Genomic DNA, 18,129 nt, shown 5'->3' with positions numbered 1-18,129 from the left:
TTCTTTAAAAGATCCAAGAAATAAGGCAATCCACATAAAAGATAAAGCTGAGGACAGCATGTGTCCCTAAGAATACATCTCATAATGAGAGCCTCCTGACAGCCAAAGCAAAGAAGGAAAGCAGATCAGGGGGACATGTCCCTAACGCCCTCACTGTGTTATTTGTTCTGCTACAGGAGAACCTCCATCTCTGGCAACTGGAAGGCCAACACAGGCTCTGCCATGCTGGAGCAGGTGGCCATGACAGAGAGGTGAGAAACGAAGAAGGTGCTTAGGGGGAAGCTGCAGCCGTGGCGGGAGATGGGTGAGGAGTACAACAGGAAGCTGAGGCTGCAAGGGGGAAAGGCTCACCCAAAATTACAGAGGGAACTGACAGCAAGAATTCAGGTAACTCACCTGGCTGGTGTGGCTCAGTGGTTGAACGTCAACCCATGAACCAGAAGGTCACGGTTCAATTCCTGGTCAGGTCACTTGCCTGGGTTACTGGCTCTATCCCCGGTGCGGGGCGTGCAGGAGGCAATGGATCGATGATTCTCTCTCATTGATGTTCCTAACCGCTTCTCCCTTCCTCTCTCTGAAATAAATAAAATTAAAAATTAAAAAGAAGCGTCCAGATCACTGGTCTCCCACGCTGAGGGAGAGGAGGTCCCAACATTCTGACTGAGAGGCAGGGTGTCTCTGTGTCCTGTGGAATCAAACAGGATCTGGGTTTGGAAGCCAGCACATACTTATTACCCTCTCTGACCCTCAGTCTCCTCATCGGTAAAATGGGTTAAACCTTCCTGATAGAGTCGTTGTGGGGGTTAGAAAGAATGAGGAGTCAACCCCCCACAGAATGCCTGGCACATAGTAGGAGCTTAGTAGACATAGTTTTCATCCTTCCTTTTACTTCTATGATCTCACATGCTACAGTTTACGGAAAGAATTGAACTAGGAGCCAGGAGATCTGGCCAATCTGGGCTCTAACACCATCTTACTGTGTGACCTGGCCATGCCGCTCTCCCTCTCTGGGCCTCAGTGGACATTAGCAGATACGATGAGAGAGTTGTGCTAAGAGCACTTGAGCCATGATCTCTCCTCATTCCAGGCCTATGGCTCAGAGACACAAATAGATCTTGGAGTAGGCGTGCCCCGTGTGACCCTGGAGAGTGGGGTGAGAAGCAAGAACATTGACACAAAGTCCCCTGTGACTCCCAAATCCAGCCACCACAGGGGAAGCCAAGTGCAAGCCGGGGAAAATGTCTCAGATACAACCATCCCCTTGTTGCAGGGGCAGAGTCCAGCAGGAACTCTTTCCCCTGCAAAGCAAACTGGCCTCTCAGCCATCAAGTGGCTGGAAAGGGAACAAAAGCAGCAGGTCCAGAGGGCCAGGCCCCTGGCCCGGAGCAGCCTGCTGGGCTCCCTCACATGCCCGCCCCAGGCTCAGGGCAGAATATGCTCTTTGTCCCCCTGCAGGCTCTTGTCTAGCCTGGTCCCTGGAGCTGGGAGGGCAGCCTGGGAGGGATTCTGAAGCCCTCCAAGCAGCTTTCCCAAGGGAAAAGGGCTGCTGGGGTGGCTGGGTGTCCAGAATGGATCTGGGTGGGGGTAGGGAAAGCTCTCCATTACTGTGGAGCCAGCAAAGTTCCAGGTGGGACTGGGGGGATTTCTCCCAACTCTTATTGTTGCTTCCCCAACCCCCCTCATCATTCCTCTCTCCTGCCTGCCTGGCTCTCTCTCTCTCTCTCTCTCTCTCTCTCTCTCTCTCTCTCTCTCTCTCACTGTCCATCTATTTCTCCGCCTTTAAAAATTTTTTTACCACTCTGTCTCTCCCACTGCCTTTCTCTGTGTCTCTCTTCTGTCTCTCTTGCCATATGTCTGTTGTTTTTCTTTCTTTTTTTAAATATATTTTATTGATTTTTTATAGAGAGGAAGGGAGAGGGATAGAGAGTTAGAAACATCGATGAGAGAGAAACATTGATCAGCTGCCTCCTGCACACCTCCTACTGGGGATGTGCCCGCAACCAAGGTACATGCCCTTGACCGGAATCGAACCTGGGACCCTTCAGTCTGCAGGCCGATGCTCTATCCACTGAGCCAAACCGGTTAGGGCTGTTTTTCTTAATATATACTTTTTATTAACCTCAGAGAGAGAGAGAGAGAGGGAGAGAGAGAGAGAGAGAGAGATACATCAACAATGAGAATCATTGATTGGCTGCCTCCTGCATGCCCCACACTGCAACCCAGGCATGTGCCTTGACCTGGAATTGAGTGCATAGGTCATAGGTCGACGCTCAACCACTGAGCCACACTAGCCAGGCTGTCTGTTATTTCTTACCATATCCCTCCATCTCTGAATGGGCCTGTGCCACTGTCTCTCTCCCTGTCTGTTTATCTGTGTGTCTCACTATCGCTTTGTCTTCATCTCCCTCCCTCTGCTTCCCTTCCCAGCCCTCTGCCCCCCACGCTCGCTCACTGTCTATCCATCCCTGCAGGTACAGGCTGTGGGTGGATAGCTGCTCAGAAATGTTTGGCGGCCTGGACATCTGCGCGGTCAAGGCCGTCCACAGCAAGGACGGCAGAGATTACATCATCGAGGTGAGGGCGGCAGCAGAGGTGCTCCTGGCCTGACCCGGCCCCGGGCAGGCTGCGGAGCGGAGGGCTCCAGGTGTGGTCCCGGCATGGCCAGCCGCCCGACTCACGGCCTGGGCACCTGCAGCCTCACACACCCCCACCCCCACCCCCACCCCCAGCTGCATCTCAAGCCTGTGCCCGGGGCCTCTGGGCTGGGCCCCCACAGCCCCCGGCATGCGGTCTGCCGGCACCGCTGGCCCCTGGGCCCACGGGAGGCGAGAACATCAGCCTACGGGGGCAGGTTCTCTCCCATCGGGCCGCTGACATGTTCTCGGTGTCCAGCTGTGTAGTCGCCATGCAGCGTTCCCATCGCCTGTTCACTCGGTAAACATATACTCGGGGGTCAGCGCCAGGCACGGCGGCTCTGGGGACACAGACAGACACCGGGTGTGCGGCTGGCAGGGAAGGGGGATGATAAACAAGCGGCGGGGCGCTGACGGGTAGGAAAGGGGACACCGCTGTGCAAGCATCTGAACGGAGGGAAAGCTGTTGGGTCATTAATTGTAAGACAGAAGCCCGAGAGGGGCCGTGGGTCCTAGAATCCCTCCCACAAACCCCTGCGGTCCTCCAAGACCATCACCACATGCCTTCCCCCAGGTTCCCCTCCGTGCTTCTCCCATCCCACAATCCCCTTTACCACCCACAATCCCACAATCCTCCTCTCTCCTGACTCCTCCCACGTCTCTCGTGCTCCCACAATCCCCCTCTACCATCCACAATCCCACAATGCCCCTCTCCTCCGACTCCTCTCATGTCCCTCCTGTTCCCACAATCCTCCACTAACCCCGGTACCCCTTCATGTTTCTCCCAATCCCACAATCCCCCTCTCCTCTGACTCCTCCCCTGCTCTCGTGCTCCCACAATCCTCCTCTACCATCCACAATCCCACAATCCTCCTCTACCACCCACAATCCCTCAATCCTTGTCTCTCCTGACTCCTCCCATGTCTCTCGTGCTCCCACAATCCCCCTCGCCTCCGACTCCTCCCCTGGCTCTCCTGCTCCCACAGTGTTTCTCTGCCCCCCACTCCCCTGCCCGGCCCCCTCCCCACCAGAGGTCATGCGTCCACTGCTTTCCCCTGAGAATGCCCTTTGGCCTCAGCTCTCCCTTCTCTCCCACTTCGTGCCGCGCTCGCCCCTCCTTCGAAAGCACCTTCGCAGACGCCCACTCCTGGGGCTGCTCACAGGGCAGCAGGGAGGCCGAGCTGACCCCAGGCCAGGACAGGAGAGGGAGCCCCGCCCCGCCCGCCCCGCCCAACCGGGGGCTGCGGCTGCTGATGGGAAGCACGTGGCCTGCGGGACCAGCTGCTCGTGGCCAGGAGACCGCGGGAGCGGCTGGTCCTCCAGGCCCGGTGTCCGCCACTCCCTGGGCCCACAGCGAGCAGGACTAGGTCGGTGCCGTGATGGGGGGGAGCCCTGCTGCTCTCCCCCAGCTGTGCCGGGATGTCGCAGCCCTGCCCGGGGAGTGGCTGCCCTCGGAGGGGAGGGGAGGAAGCGCCCACGAGGAGCTGCGTGTGTAAGTGCAGGCCTCCCCTGGGAAACAGCTCCCCTCGGGTCCAGGAACGGCTTCCCTCTGGCTGCCTCCACACCTGACAGCCCCCCCCCCCCAGTGGCGCCTCTCGGGGGGACATTGAAGGTGCAGAAGTACCGGCCTGCACACTGGCTCCCAGGCCAGAGCCACGCGGCTCCAGGGGCAGCGGGTCCCCTGCCTGCTGAGGTGCCCGGCAGCTTCAGACCCAGGTTGGCCCCCGGGCCCTCCTGCATCTCTTGAGACCCCCTCCTGGCCCTGCAGCCTCTGCATCTCCTCCCGGGACCACCAGACATGAACTCAGGTTTGGCGCACACACACTGTTCATGCCTTCACCACCGAACCCCGATCCTGGGTGCCAGCCCTGAGCCAGGTGGTGGGGACACGGCGGGGAGCGCTGCCCCCTGAGCTCCCATCCAGACAGGGGTGAGGACTCCTGGCCTGCGCTCCCCTCCACCCCGTGAGTTAGTCCCTTCGCTGCCTTAGCATTCTCTCTGCCCTAAAGCGCCTGCCTCTCTGTTTCCTCAACTTCCACCCTTAGGGGGAAAACCTGCTCTCCGGGCCCAGGCTCCCAGCCTCCGGGCATTCAGGCTGGTCAGAGATGAAGACCTTTCCCATTTACCCAAGAAATCACAATAGTGAGTTTGGACTTTAAAAAAAAACAACAAGAAAACAACTTTTCAAAAAATGTTCCAAAAGGGAAAAAAGATGGCTTTTCAGATTGTTGTTTTTTTTCTCTGAGAAACATTGCAGGGTTGTTTCCCTTACTCTGAGTTTAGGGTGGGGTCAAGGGAGATGGGGAGTCTGCTACCAGGAAGATAAAAGGTGTTTCTCCCCAGATCCAAAAATACGGTTCCCTTCAGCCACCTCTGTGGTGAGAACATAAGATCTGGGTGGTGCGTTTTGTGAAGATCCTCACAGTGAAATACTCGAGGGAAAGACCCTTGAACTTGTCCCCCGTGACCTGTCCAGGGAAGGACATTGCTCACTGGGAAAACGTTTCCCCGGGGAGACCAGTGTCCACTTCCTTTGGCTGTGTCCATCCTGGGGATTCCAGAATGTTCTGATCCCAGGTTCCTGTGGGGGCTGTTTTCCACTACAGGGAATGTAGGAAACAGAAACAGGTGGGCAGGGGCAGGGGGAGAAGGGACAGGCCTGTGCCCATCTAGACAGACTTCACAGTTAAAACTCAGCTCAACCCACGCCGACCGAGACACGGTCCACGTGCCAGGCATTGAATCTGGGGTACCAAGGACCCACGCCCAGACCGGGAGGAGCTCACTCACAACCAGGTTAGAATCAGCACGCACAGCTGTGAGCTTCCCAGCTTTCCACTGCAGTGGGTGCTTTAGACGCACAGACCTCGACAGGCCTCAGCTGCAGGGGTCTTCACAGCTGCCCAGGCCCCGCAGTTTACAGGTGATTAGATCAGTGGGCCACAGCCAGTCCCGAGCGGGACCTAAGCCTGGAACTCAGGTTTCCTGTTCCCAGTTTTTACCACCGAGAGCTGTTCCAGTGCTTAGGGAGAGAGAAAAGGACCTCGGTTTGCTGGCCATGTGTCCTTGGACTTGCCACCTCTTTGACCCTCAGTTTCCTCATGCTTAAGCTGAGGATAATAATAATAATAGTGCCTCACAGAGCTATTCTGAGGTTTGTGTGAGATCCTCCACACCCAGTGCTGAGTACAGTGCCTGGCACATAGTAAGGGCTCCATAAATTATAGCACTTATTCGTGTCCTTATCATTATGAGCTGGACTTTTCCTGCCTCCATCAACAGGTAAGTAGTGAGGGTGTACCTGTGTAGCAGGACACAGGGCCCAACCCTGACGTTACTGGGGAGACACCAGTAGACAGGACATGACATGCTGTGGGGTAAGCTCTCCAGTGGGATGACGGAAGCGAGGATAGCAGGAGGACATGGGCTAGGGGGCTTCTTGGAGCTCGCGCACCCAGAGAGGGCTTCCCAGAGGAAGGCTGGGCAGGTGTTTCCTGAAGGTGAGAACCAGGGGAAGAGTGAGCTGAGGGAATGACGGGCACAAGGACTCGGGTAGGAGAGAGAACCTGGTGAGTCCAGAGCTTGGGAAAAGGGGAAACCAGACAGTGATTTTGATGGAGGTTCGGTGGGTGAAGAGGGCTGGACAGGAGTGGAGGAGTAGAGAGAGGACCTACCAAGGCCTCACTCCCCTTCCAGACCTACAGCTGCTCATGCCTGGGGAGCCACCTGGATGTTGGGCCTGCTGGTATGTGACTTTGGGCAAGTCCCTGTGCACGTCCAGGCCTTGGTTTCACAGCTTCAAAAATAGCAGGATGGGTAAATCTGATCTCGCAGGCCCCTCCAAAAATACGTGCTTTGTCTCCTTTGAGAAACAGCCCGCTCCCTGCGGGATGAGTTTCACTCCAGGCTTCTGTTCCTCCAGAGCCCAGAGAAAAGGCCTTTCCTCTTCCCTCTTCTTCCTGAACCCGGGGTCAGCTCAACCCGTGTCACTTTTTTTATTTTTTGGTCATAATCGAACCCGCACTTCACTGCTTCTGGCTTTGTGGAAAGCCTTGACCTTGGGCCAAAGTTCAGGAAGCCAGCCCTGACCTTGGGAAAAGAGGGGGTGGAGACCAGTTCCCCAAAGAAAAGAGCAGAAAAGGTCAGCGAAGGCTCCGGGCCCTCAGTCACGTTTCTGTAGTCCAGCGAATGTAGGCCGAACTGAACTGAATGCAGGGAGTGGGTTTACCGAACATGTTTAGGCAACTACATGTCTCCAGGGGGTGGTTCCCAGCTGGAGGCGCTGGGCTGGGTGTTTGCATGGAGAACATCGCCATCTAGTGGTCAATTCTGTTTTGCGCGCTGAGCCCGCCCTCCTTCCTGCTACTCTGGCATGGGTGTCCCTCAGGTGTCATTTCTCCTGCAGGTGATGGACAGCTCAATGCCTCTGATTGGAGAGCATGTGGAAGAGGACAAGCAGCTGATGGCCGACCTTGTTGTCTCCAAAATGAGCCAATTCCTGATGCCAGGGGCCACAGTGCCCTCACCCCTGAGGCCTTGGGTGAGGTCCGCAGAAACAAAGGAGACTGTGTTGCCATCAGAAATGCCAGTCTGTCTGAGAATGGGAGGCCTCTGGATCCAAAGGCGATACCCCCAGGAAGGAACCAGCATAGGGAGAAAGGAATGGGTTGTGGACGGAGGCTGGACATGGGGCACAGCTTCTACACCCTGCTCCTGACAGGGGGGGTTGGGGAGCTCCAAGGGGCCCTTCGTCCCTCCATCCTGGGGAGAAAAACCTCGCCTCAAATGGGCTTGGGGGTCTGTGGGCAGAGATTATTGTGAGAAGTCAGTTGCCCCTTCTGTGCCCTCCATCCTGGACCTGAGCAAGGGGCAGGGTGTGTGTGTGTGTGTGTGCATGTGGGTGTACACATATGCCCTTTGTGTGATCTCAGCACACTCAATAGAGACTATTGTGTCTTCCGTTTCCCCATCCCCCAACCTGACAAGCTCCCACAGAGCTCCCCTCCACAGTCCTCACCATGGATTACCAGGTCATTCTCCAAAGAATTTGCTAGTTTCCCAGCTTTCTGGAAAAACAAGTGTCGAAACCAGCTCCCCCCTTTGCCCACAAAATCTTGAATCTGTGTTAACAGGCATGGGAATCATGGTTATCCTTGAAGGGGTTGCTGGCTGGGAGGGGCTCAGAGCAGCCTTCTCCACAAACGTTCTGTCCTGACCTGGGTGGTGGTCACGTGGGTGTCGACACATGTAAAAGTTCACTGTGCTGCACACTTGAAAATTGCACACTTTATGTAAGTTTGACCTCAGTGATGAAAAGATCTTTGTAAACTCTGTCCTCCCACCCAGGAAGTAAATGGCTATGGTGATCACAACAGGCTTCTCTTCTCCTGCTCTAGGCTCCACAGACTAAACCAGCAAAATCCCCTGGGACAGCCCAGCTGGGACCTCCACTGGGACAGCCCCAGCCACGCCCACCCACGCAAGGTAGGACCACTGACAAGCCACCCAGAGAAAGCGTCCAGCAAGGGTGTGGAAAGGCACTGAGGGGTCTGTGCATGATGGCCAGGAGACAGGCTGGAAAAACCATCTAATCCTCCAGCCCAGACTCTGTGGCCTTACTCTGTACGTGGAATGAATGAGACTGTGAGGTTTGCCACCCCAGAGTCAGGAGAGAAGGATGGAAAGACAAGGTAAGTTTATTAAGTGCCTAGTATGTGCCAGGCACTGTGCTAGGGACTCCCCCATCTATTTTCTCATTGTTGGCCTCCCAGTCACTCCAAGGGGAAAACATCAGTGTTTTCTATTTGCAGAGGTAGATGTTGAGGCCTTGTCCAAGGACAGATCTCAAGAAAGTGGCAGGTTGACAAGTCTGCGGTTTCAGATCTTCTAGAAAGTGTCTTGTTTCCCAGCCACCAGTGGTGCCTGACCATAGATACATGAGCCAACCAGCCAGCGTGAGAAAGAAAGAAAAAGGGAACATTATATATAACCTTGTCGGTTGAAATTGTTCTCAGAAAATAGTGCAGCGTTACTGTTTAAATGACACCATGTATTAAGGAATGGAAAAACTACTGATGGCACGATGAAAAGAAATCATAGCAGTAACTTCCCTCCAGGATGCCAGCTGCTGGGTGTCCTCACCCACAGGCCTGGGAGGAAGTCTGCCCCAGGCCCCTCTTGGCACACTTGCTGCACTGGTGCCGGCTTGGGGCTCCAGAGCAGTGTTGCATCAAGAAGCCAGGTCAGGCAGTTTTACAACCATCTTTGAAGGCCCTGCTGTAAAACCTATTGGAAAGAAAGCATTACCTCCCTGGCCAGGGTCCCAGTTGATTGGAGCATCGGCCCCCACACCAAAAGGTTGTGGGTTTGATTCTCAGTCAGGACACATACCTAGGTTTCAGGTTCAATCCCTGGTCAGGGCACATAGGAGAGGCCACCAGTCGATGTGTCTCTCTCACATCAGTGTTTCTCTTTCTCTCTCTCTCTTTCCCTGAAAAAAAATAAAATAAATAAATAAATAAATAAAAACATATCCTTGGGTGAGGATAAAAAAAAAAAAAAAGAATCCTTCTTTAGGCAAGTTACATCCCCCCTCTGAGGCTCAGGTTCCCCAATGCTAAAGGAGGATATTACAGCTGCCCCGTTTAGCGATGGGGAGTTGTCCATGAGATGATGCAGGTGAAGCAGTTAGCAAGGCCTCCGGGTTCGGCACAGAGGTGGTGCTTGGTAGGTGTTAGCACCTAATAGCTGACTGCTAATAACAACTTATATAACTTTTACTTCTAAAAACTTACTATTAATAACTTGTATCTTACAAACAATTGTAATATACATGTTGTTCTTAAAGATTATCATTAACAATCCTTATAATTAAAGCAGCCCAGCCTGGCGATAGGTTCTAAGTTATAAATGTTCAGAAACGTCATCTTCGTCACCCTGCCAGGCTCCTGGCTGTGCCTGCCCTACCCTCTCCGTTTCCCACCCGGCCTTGGGGCTGACGTTTTACAACACATTTGAACAGAGCACTTTTAAAACAGTGAGCCACTGTTCTCTGGTTTCCTCCTGGGCCCAGAGTAGAGACATGCTCAATAAAGAGAGATTATTTTAAGGGACATGAGGCTAAACACACTTTTAGTGAATTGAAAAACTGTCCATTTAAAACCAATTAAGATAATTAAAGAAAATGCTCATTGAATTAGCATTCAGATTAAAAATAACAAGGCTAATTTAAAAACAGTGCTTTCTTTGAGTTCCCGAAATAACAAGATCACATTATTAACTTGTTTTTGAACTCACCATGTGTTTTCAACGCGGTAAAAGTGAAGTTTTCTTCTAATAAGCCTTATCATTTTTCAGCACCAATCCTGTGCTTAGGCAAATATTTTATATATGTAAGATAATATTTTTTGTGTGGGTGCAAATAAAAATAGTGAATTGTTTGCTTTGCCAAGAAGCTGAAAGAAATAACTATAGTGTCTCTTGATGTGTCCCAGGAGCATAATAGAGACTCAACAAATACTTAATAAATGAATCAGCAAGCATCCAGATTTCCCAAGATATTATCAGCGGGGGTGGAGGGCAGGAGACTGAAGATAAAAGTAGAAAACAGATGTTTTCTTTGAGCTGCAATAGGTCTAACACAAAAAACAGCATTTTACAATCAGGAGCTTTTACATCAACGTGTAGATTTGCAGCTTCTCTTGATTGCAGGAGCCCTAGGAACAATGGGGCTGGATTCCTCAGAGCAGCCGCCCTGACCGTTAGTCACAGCTACTCCCTGGGCAGGGCAGGGGCTCACCATGAGCCTCAAGTCCTCCTTCTCCCTGTTGTCACTGCACCTCTTTAGAGAACTGGGTCTCTGGACGATATTTCTACCTAAAGTGGAAAAAAATTTAAAGCCACATGATTTTTCTGAGGCTCGCCAGCTTTATGTACCTGCCCGGCCCTGAAGGTGTTAGTTTTGAGATCAATGGGTCTTCCAATCTGCTGGGACATAGAGTGGTGAAAGAGGTCAAGACTGAATCAAAGCCACGTGGACCCGTTGCTAGATTGTTGCTGCCATTCCATTCAACTTAGAACGTGTTGTGCAGACTCACAGAAGAGTTCCAGTTGGGAGGGATGTTTGGTGGCCAGTCCAATGACCTCATTTTATAAAGGAGGCTCTGACGCCCAGAGAGATGTGACTGACACAGTTACACAGCAAATTAATGGCAAGGCTTGACTCAGGACCTGGGGCCCCTGAGGCCAGTATGATGTCAGGGCCACCAGACATGCAGGCCTTGCCCTCTGCAAAGGTGACCAGCTGAGATGACATCTGAGGGGGAGCTCGGCTGAAATCTAGTCCTTGCTCCCCATGAACCTGGCTCAGAGCTGCCTCCACTGGAGGAAGCCACCTTTTCTCAATTTGTACAAAGATATGAGGACTCAAGGCAGCCTGTGTGGTATAAGTAAAAATAACAATAAAAAAAAGAAAGGAAGGGAGGGAAGGAGGATGCAAAACAGGACTTTTGAGTCAAAAAGACTCAAAAGTTTGAATCTTGGCTCTTTCCTTGACTCTGATACCTTGAGCAAGTCAGAGTATATCTGGGACTCAGTTTCTTTGTAAAAACGGGGGTGTTAATAATATCTAACATGCCCTGACTGCTGTGGCTGAGTGGGTTGAGCGTCGTCCCATGCACTGAAAGGTCCCCAGGTCGATTCCCAGTCAGGGCACCAGAATTTGCAGTGTGTAGCAACAAAAAATAATAATGCCTACTCCTCAGAGCTGTTGTGAGGATGCCCACGGCCAGAGACACAATTGGTGGTCAGTAGAGTAGAAGCCATGTTTTGAAAGGGCCACAGAGATGGGCTGCAGGCCCTTTTAACTCTCCGTCTCCTGCCCTCACAAAGCGTGGTGAGCATCACAAGGGGCAGCCCCTCTCCCAGAGCAGGTGGAGCCAGGGAGAGGAGCAGCAGGCGGCCAGCACACACAGTGGTCCTGACGCCCCGGGCTGGAGGTGAGGAGAGTGCACCTGGCGTGGGGTCTCCAAATGCCAAAGTCACCTCTGGGTGCCTGAGACGTCCCCCAGCTTGTAGGTGACTATATGCTCTGTACGGTAACAGGGAGAAGTCAGGATTCCCTGTGAGCTCTGTGGCTACTCCTCCTAGTTATGACACCTAATGAGCCTCGGTTTCCACCTGGATGGGGTGAAAAGAATGGTCCCTTTCCCGCTCCCGGGATGGTATCTACAGGCATTCACAGTGGTCCAGTGTCTACATCAGGGGTCCTCAAACTTTTTAAACAGAGGGCCAGTTCACTGTCCCTCAGACCGTTGGAGGGCCAGACTATAGTTTAAAAAAAAAACTATGAACAAATTCCTATGCACACTGCACATATCTTATTTTGAAGTAAAAAAACAAAACGGGAACAAATACAGTATTTGTATTTGCATGTGGCCCGCGGGCCGTAGTTTGAGGACCCATGGTCTACATACTGTTGGAGGCTGTGCTGCAATACAGCCTTTGACAAAATTAGGCGCCCATGCCCCTGGTACCAGTAACAGAATTATTCACCTTCGTACCAAAAAGGTTGGGAAATACCGGAGTCTGCATGTGGCCTGTACCCAGACAACTCCGGGAAGTCGTGCTGTAGGATGTAACGTTGTAGTGAATTTGTCTAACACGAAAAACATGTCAGTTGGGCCTACTGTGGACCCAGGTGCTAAATGTGTCCCCAACAGGGGACAGGGGCAGGTGTGCTTTCTTAGGAGCAGAAAATCATCAAAGTGTTAAAGGCACAAGCACAGACTCAACTAAATCTTAACAATGAAACTCTTTTTGAGTAATAAAAAGAATGAAAAGGCTTGTTCTGTTAAAAATAATAAAATAATCATCATCATCATCATAATAATAATAATGGCATCTTCCCTACCAGCCTCCCTAAAGCAAACGCTACATTGCTTTTGAAAGTCCTTGGAAAAGTGGAGAGAGCTGTTCAAAAGAAAGGGATCATTATTTCATTTCCAAAGTGACCTACCTTCAGTGTGGAAAATATCAGTGAGCAAAGGAAGAGAATTAAACTCCTTTACAACCCCAGCACTTTTGTAATCACAGGCCCTGCCTGTTCAATCGGCTCGGCTGCCATAACAGAATACCCGAGACTGAGTGGCTTCAACAGCAGACGCGTATTTTCTCAGGCTGAAGTCCAAGGCCAAGGTGCCCACCGGGTTGAAACTTCTCTCCATGGCTTGCAGACAGCTGCCTCTCACTGTCTTTACATGGCCTTTCCTGTATGTGTCTGCCCCTGTGTCTCTTCTTAAAAGGACGCCGGTCCTGTTGGGTTAGGGCCCCACCCTTATGGCCTCATTTAACAATAATGACTTCCTTTGACGTCCCTATCTCCAAAAACAGTCACATTGAGTATAGGACTTCAAAATATGAGTTTGGAGGGGACACAGTTCAGTCTGACCTACTGTATCAGAATCTTCATTTTGACAGGATCCCTCCAGGAATTCATGTACACATTAAGGCTTGAGACGCCCTAGTTTTAGTGTTTAACCTTCCCATCTTTCTTTTTTACATAGCTTTACATATACACCAAAATGCAATAAATCTGTATGTACTGTTTCATCAACTGCTTGTTCAGCTTAGCAGTATTTATTTGCATGTATCAACAGTATCCCATTTAATGTCATATTATTATGTAACATCATACATTATGACCAGAGAATATTCCATTATATGGATGTATCTTAATGTTCCTAATCAATTAGGCATTTATGTTGTTTTCCACTTTTTACTGTTATTTTTTAAAAAAACTGTAATGACCATCCTTGAAACAGCATTTGTGCACAGCCATGTTATCCTAAGAAAAATTTGAATTAATAACTTTTGTACCCTGTAGGGGGCCCTCGCCAAGCCCAGTCTCCTCAGCCCTCGAGATCTGGAAGCCCCTCCCAGCAGAGGCTCTCCCCACAAGGCCAGCAGCCCCTGAGCCCCCAGGCGGGATCCCCACAGCAGCAGAGGTCACCAGGTTCTCCACAGCTGCCCCGGGCATCCAGCGGCGGCTCTCCAAACCAGGCCTCCAAGCCAGGTGCCACCCTCCCCTCACAGCCCCGGCCCCCTGTGCAAGGGCGCAGCACCTCCCAACAGGGCGAAGAGTCCAAGAAGCCAGCACCACCCCACCCCCATCTCAAGTAAGTACCTCCGGATCTGATCGGGAAGGGTATAGGGTGGGGATGGGTGTGGGAGCACTCAGACAAAGGAAGACCCGCTGAGGCCTCACCCAGACTTGAAATGGGAATGAGGAGGCCTAAAGGATGGAACATGGAGGGCAGGTAGGGCCTTGCAAGGTGAGAGTATAGATTAGGCCCTACCATGACCCTTCAGATATATACATGTATCCGTTAGCTCATGCTGCATAACAAGCCACCCCAAAACTTAGAGGCTTAAGGTAAAACCATTTTCTTAGTTCAAAATTCCTCAGTTCAGCAGTTTGTTCGGAGTTTGGCTCAGCTGGGAGGTTCTTCTGCAGGTGCCTCCTGGAGAGTTGCCAGATAAAATACAGGATGCCCAGTTAGATTTGAATTTCAGATAAACCACGAGTAATCTTGAGTATAAGTATGCCCTCACATATTGCATGGGATGTAGCTATACTAAAAAAGTATTTGTTTCTCATCAGAAATTCAGATTTAAGCCTGTATTTTTGCCTACTAAATCTAGTAACCCTACCCCTGGGATCACTCATAATGCTGTAGGCATCTGACAGCGTCGCTGGGGCTGGACAGTCACCAGGGCCTCATGCACACATCTGGCACCTGCTGGTTGGCGCTGGCTACCAGCTGGGCCTCACTTTCCCCACCGGCCGCCTCCAGCGGTCAGGCCGAGCTTCCTCACATGGTAGAATTACATTCCAAAAGGGCGCAAGCAGCTCAAGGCCTCTTGAGGAGCAGTCTTAGAAGCTTCACAGTGTCATTTCATTCCATCCCATGCTGTTGGTCAAGGCCAGTCGCATGGCCACGCCCAGACTCAAGAAGCAGCAAAACAGGCTCTTGATGGGAGGGCCTGCAAGTCATAGGGCAGAAGGATGGGTCGCAGGGACGGAGGAATCTGTGCCGTTGTTTCTCGGTCACAGTACACTGTACATTCCCTCTCCTCTCAAGCCCATCTCTTGGCTTGAGGTCAGAAAGAGGGACTCCAAATGTGGGGGTCTTTTGCAAAGTGGCTCCCTTCAACTCCAAACACTAACATTGATTATCATAGTTTTACACTAGTATCTACTACCTCCTTAGTATGTGCCAAGCACTTTAGCTGGTTGGGTTTTTTAATTCTCACAAGTTCCAACAGGAAGCACCAGGAGCATTCCAAAGGGGGCTGGAATCAGCAGGAAGGGCTTCAGGGATGAGATGGGAATGGAATCCCAGACACAGGCCTCCCAATTCTCAAAGCGCTGGTTAGTATAGGGGAGCAACCACAGCCTGGAGTGGCGACAGCACTTTAGTTTGCCAGATGGGTTTGCACACACGGGTGGAGAGCAGTGACTGTCTGGTGACGCCTGCTGTCTGAGCAGCCTGGGCTGGTGGACAGACTGTGAGCCTCGGGTGCTCCCGTCACTGGCTGTGAGCCCCAACTTCTATACCTGAAGACGGGCTACCACTAACCACCTTGCAGGCTAAGTCATGTGGGTGTCATATCCAGGATCACACAAGCCTTGGAATGACTCGTGACAATGGGGCTCACCCACCTGGCTTCCAGGCAAGCCCCCCCCCCCCCCGCCAACAACACATTTCCTCAGGAGCCCAGGCCTGGTCATCCCCAAACTCCCTGCCTTTGTTTCAGCAAATCCCAGTCCCTGACTAACAGCCTCAGCACATCGGACACTTCCCAGCGTGGAACCCCAAGCGAAGACGAGGCCAAGGCCGAAACCATCCGCAACCTGAGGAAGTCTTTCGCCAGCCTGTTCTCTGACTAACGGGGTCCAGCCTGGGAGAGGGTGCGGTTACACTCTCCCCTCTCCCCACTCATCTTCCTTCTCAGCCTTGATTTCTGATGGGAACAGAATGGAGGGCCTGAGACTATACTTTCTAATGCCTCTGACCCAGGAACTGAGTATCTATACGTGTCCCCTCCCCTTCTCCACGACATTCAAGCTTTGTCCGGCTGAGACTGGGCCTTTGAGAGCCTCCAGGTTCCTCAAAACGGGCCTCAATGGTGGACATCCATCACCCCCCCCTCCCCCACAGATGCTTGCTTCCTGGCCACAGATAACCCCGTGAGGTTTCTGTGTGTGGCTAGTTTTCATATCTGTTAGTGTTTTGCTTGCCTTTGGGCAAAGGCCCCCCTAGGCCTGCCCACCTCCATCAAATGCAAACACTGTAGTCGGACCTCAGCAGTATCGGAGGCAATAATCTACTGACAGTGTTTTGCAAACAAAAGGAGAAAAGCCGGGCCAGGGGAGCCTCTCATCCCTCTTCCATGCTAGTTTCATCGGAGACCTCACCTGACTTGCAGGCAAGGGCCCATCACAACTGGCCACCGGTGGGATCTTGATGACGAGGGAAATCCACGTCCTGTGAGACACATGGGGCCATGGGGCCTTTCAAGTCACAGCAGAGACCCGAGGGGAGACGGTGGGGATGCTGCTCCCACTAGAATAGACAGCCAAGAGCAGAGCACAGGTTCTTTCAGGAATGGTTTCTAGTTCCCAGATGAGGACGATGCCCTCACTTCCCGAAGAAGGAGTTAGGTTAGGGCTTCTCCACCCACTATTACTAGCATACCACCAGGAATTCTCTGTGAATTCCCACCAGGAATGTTGTTTACTCCTCAAGGATTTATGAGGAACCAGAGAGAATCAGATTAATCTCACAGGCTCAGAAAGTTGGGAGGAGGATAACCTCCAGTTGGCATTTCACAAACTGCACAGCAAGATGCTGGCAGGTTTCTCCACTACAAAAGGGTCCCATGGCCAACCATGTTGGGGAAACACTGTCTATATTTCTTTTTGAGGTTGGTCATACACATTATACATCAACGACTTTTGAAATTCCTATGTAAAGACATTAGACTTCGCTGTTTAACCCAAACCTATTTGAACAAGTTGACTGCAGAGCTGGAGAACACAGCCCTCATGCCCTTCCCAGGCTCCTTCCCGTACAGCACACGACTTCCTGTGATCATGGGTCAGGGCTGTCCCACATCACCAAGCACCTGGTGCTAGAAACACTCCTGGTCCAGAACAGAGCCATGTGATCCCTTTGCAGTCCCCTTTGTGACTTGAAACATGCCTTCCCCTCACTATTCACAGGGAAGGGACAGAGGAGGTAAAAATGAAAGTGTCCGTGGCCTAGGCCTGCATTCTGAATGAAAGATAGAAAACTTGAGGGCAGGTGTAACACCGCAAAGCCCACCCCCACCATTTTAGGAGCTTAAGAACACAGAAAATACCTGAGGCAATCATCATGCTTATACAGACAAACATTGAAAGAAGTCAATCAATCTCACCCACTTCTCAGTAATAACATACAGCTTGAAACACACAGCAAAGGGACACTAGGCTAGTTTCTCAAAGTGTGGGCCGTGGCTGTGCACAGCTAGCTTCATCTCAGATCAACAGAGTCAGAATTTCTGGTCGAGACCCAAACCTCTCTTTGTCATCTCCCTGCATGCATGTGGGAGTTAGACTGGCACCCTGAGCTGAGATGTCTGGGAAAGCTGCTATTGAAGCAGGATTGTGTGGATTCATAACAGACCCAGGTCCCACTCTCGGTGAGCAAAATTAGTGGCTCCATAAACAATGACTGTGGCTTAATTTTCCCATTTTCCTTTATTCTGTCCCTTGTCCATAAAAACATCTCAACATTCAAACTATATCTCCCAGATAGTCCAAGTAGAGTAGCACAAACTCCTTTGTATAGCCATGAACAGATGCTCCATGACACAGCACTAGTTTATAACCAACACCTAAGGTTCCTGCTGGCCTGTGTATGAAAGTTGAGACCAACAATGGTCTTGTGGAGACCAGAGACTCCCCCAAATGGACTGTTTTCTCACTTTTAACTTTAATAACTGACTTTTTTTTTAAATGGGAAAGGACAAAAAGCAGGGGTGAAGGTAGTCACTGTGGCAATTCTAAAAAGTTGTTGGTTGGTTGGTTGGTTGGTTGGTTGGCTTTGTTTCACCGTTGTGATCCAAAGAAAGGCTTGCATTCCCCCTCCAAGCTGACTTGGTGAGGCTGAAACATGCCAGATGCATGTGTATTGTGGTGAAGTGCAGCACAAGGAGCAGGGATTTAAACAGCCTCAACAGACCGCTCCACCAGCCAGACAAAATACCTTCTCCCAGATTGTCCTCGCAGTGTGTGAAAACAGTCCTGTTTGATTAAATGTCAAGTCAGCCTTTCAGGGACATAGACTATACATCGTTTCTCCTCCATTAATTCCCTGTGTTCTCTGTCATACGACATTTGCTGCCAACCTCCAGTTCCTGCTCAGGGGCACTTAGTTCTACCTCTCCAACA

At 51.4% G+C, this 18,129-nt stretch overlaps 1 protein-coding gene across 2 annotated transcripts in view; it reads left to right on the top strand.

Annotated features, from left to right (window-relative positions):
* Positions 1-9,126, top strand: part of SYN3 (synapsin III) — a 419,516-nt gene extending 410,390 nt beyond the window's left edge. The window contains exons 10-13 of one of the 2 annotated variants that reach the window (XM_081082855.1): positions 177-251; positions 2,472-2,574; positions 7,039-7,173; positions 8,030-9,126. In XM_081082855.1, coding sequence (XP_080938981.1) covers positions 177-251; positions 2,472-2,574; positions 7,039-7,173; positions 8,030-8,224 — 508 coding nt within the window. In that variant the 3' untranslated portion in view covers positions 8,225-9,126. Of the gene's footprint in view, positions 1-176; positions 578-2,471; positions 2,575-7,038; positions 7,174-8,029 lie in introns of those variants that run through there. The other variant, XM_081082856.1, reaches the window with a different exon arrangement.
* Positions 9,127-18,129: the final 9,003 nt, after the last annotated feature.

The sequence above is a fragment of the Myotis nattereri genome (genome assembly GCF_964212035.1).
Source record: "Myotis nattereri genome assembly, chromosome: 2".
In the NCBI taxonomy this organism is placed as follows: Eukaryota; Metazoa; Chordata; class Mammalia; order Chiroptera; family Vespertilionidae; genus Myotis; species Myotis nattereri.
The sequence above is the reverse complement of the archived record's forward strand: the minus strand, read 5'-3'. Positions and strand labels throughout refer to the sequence as shown.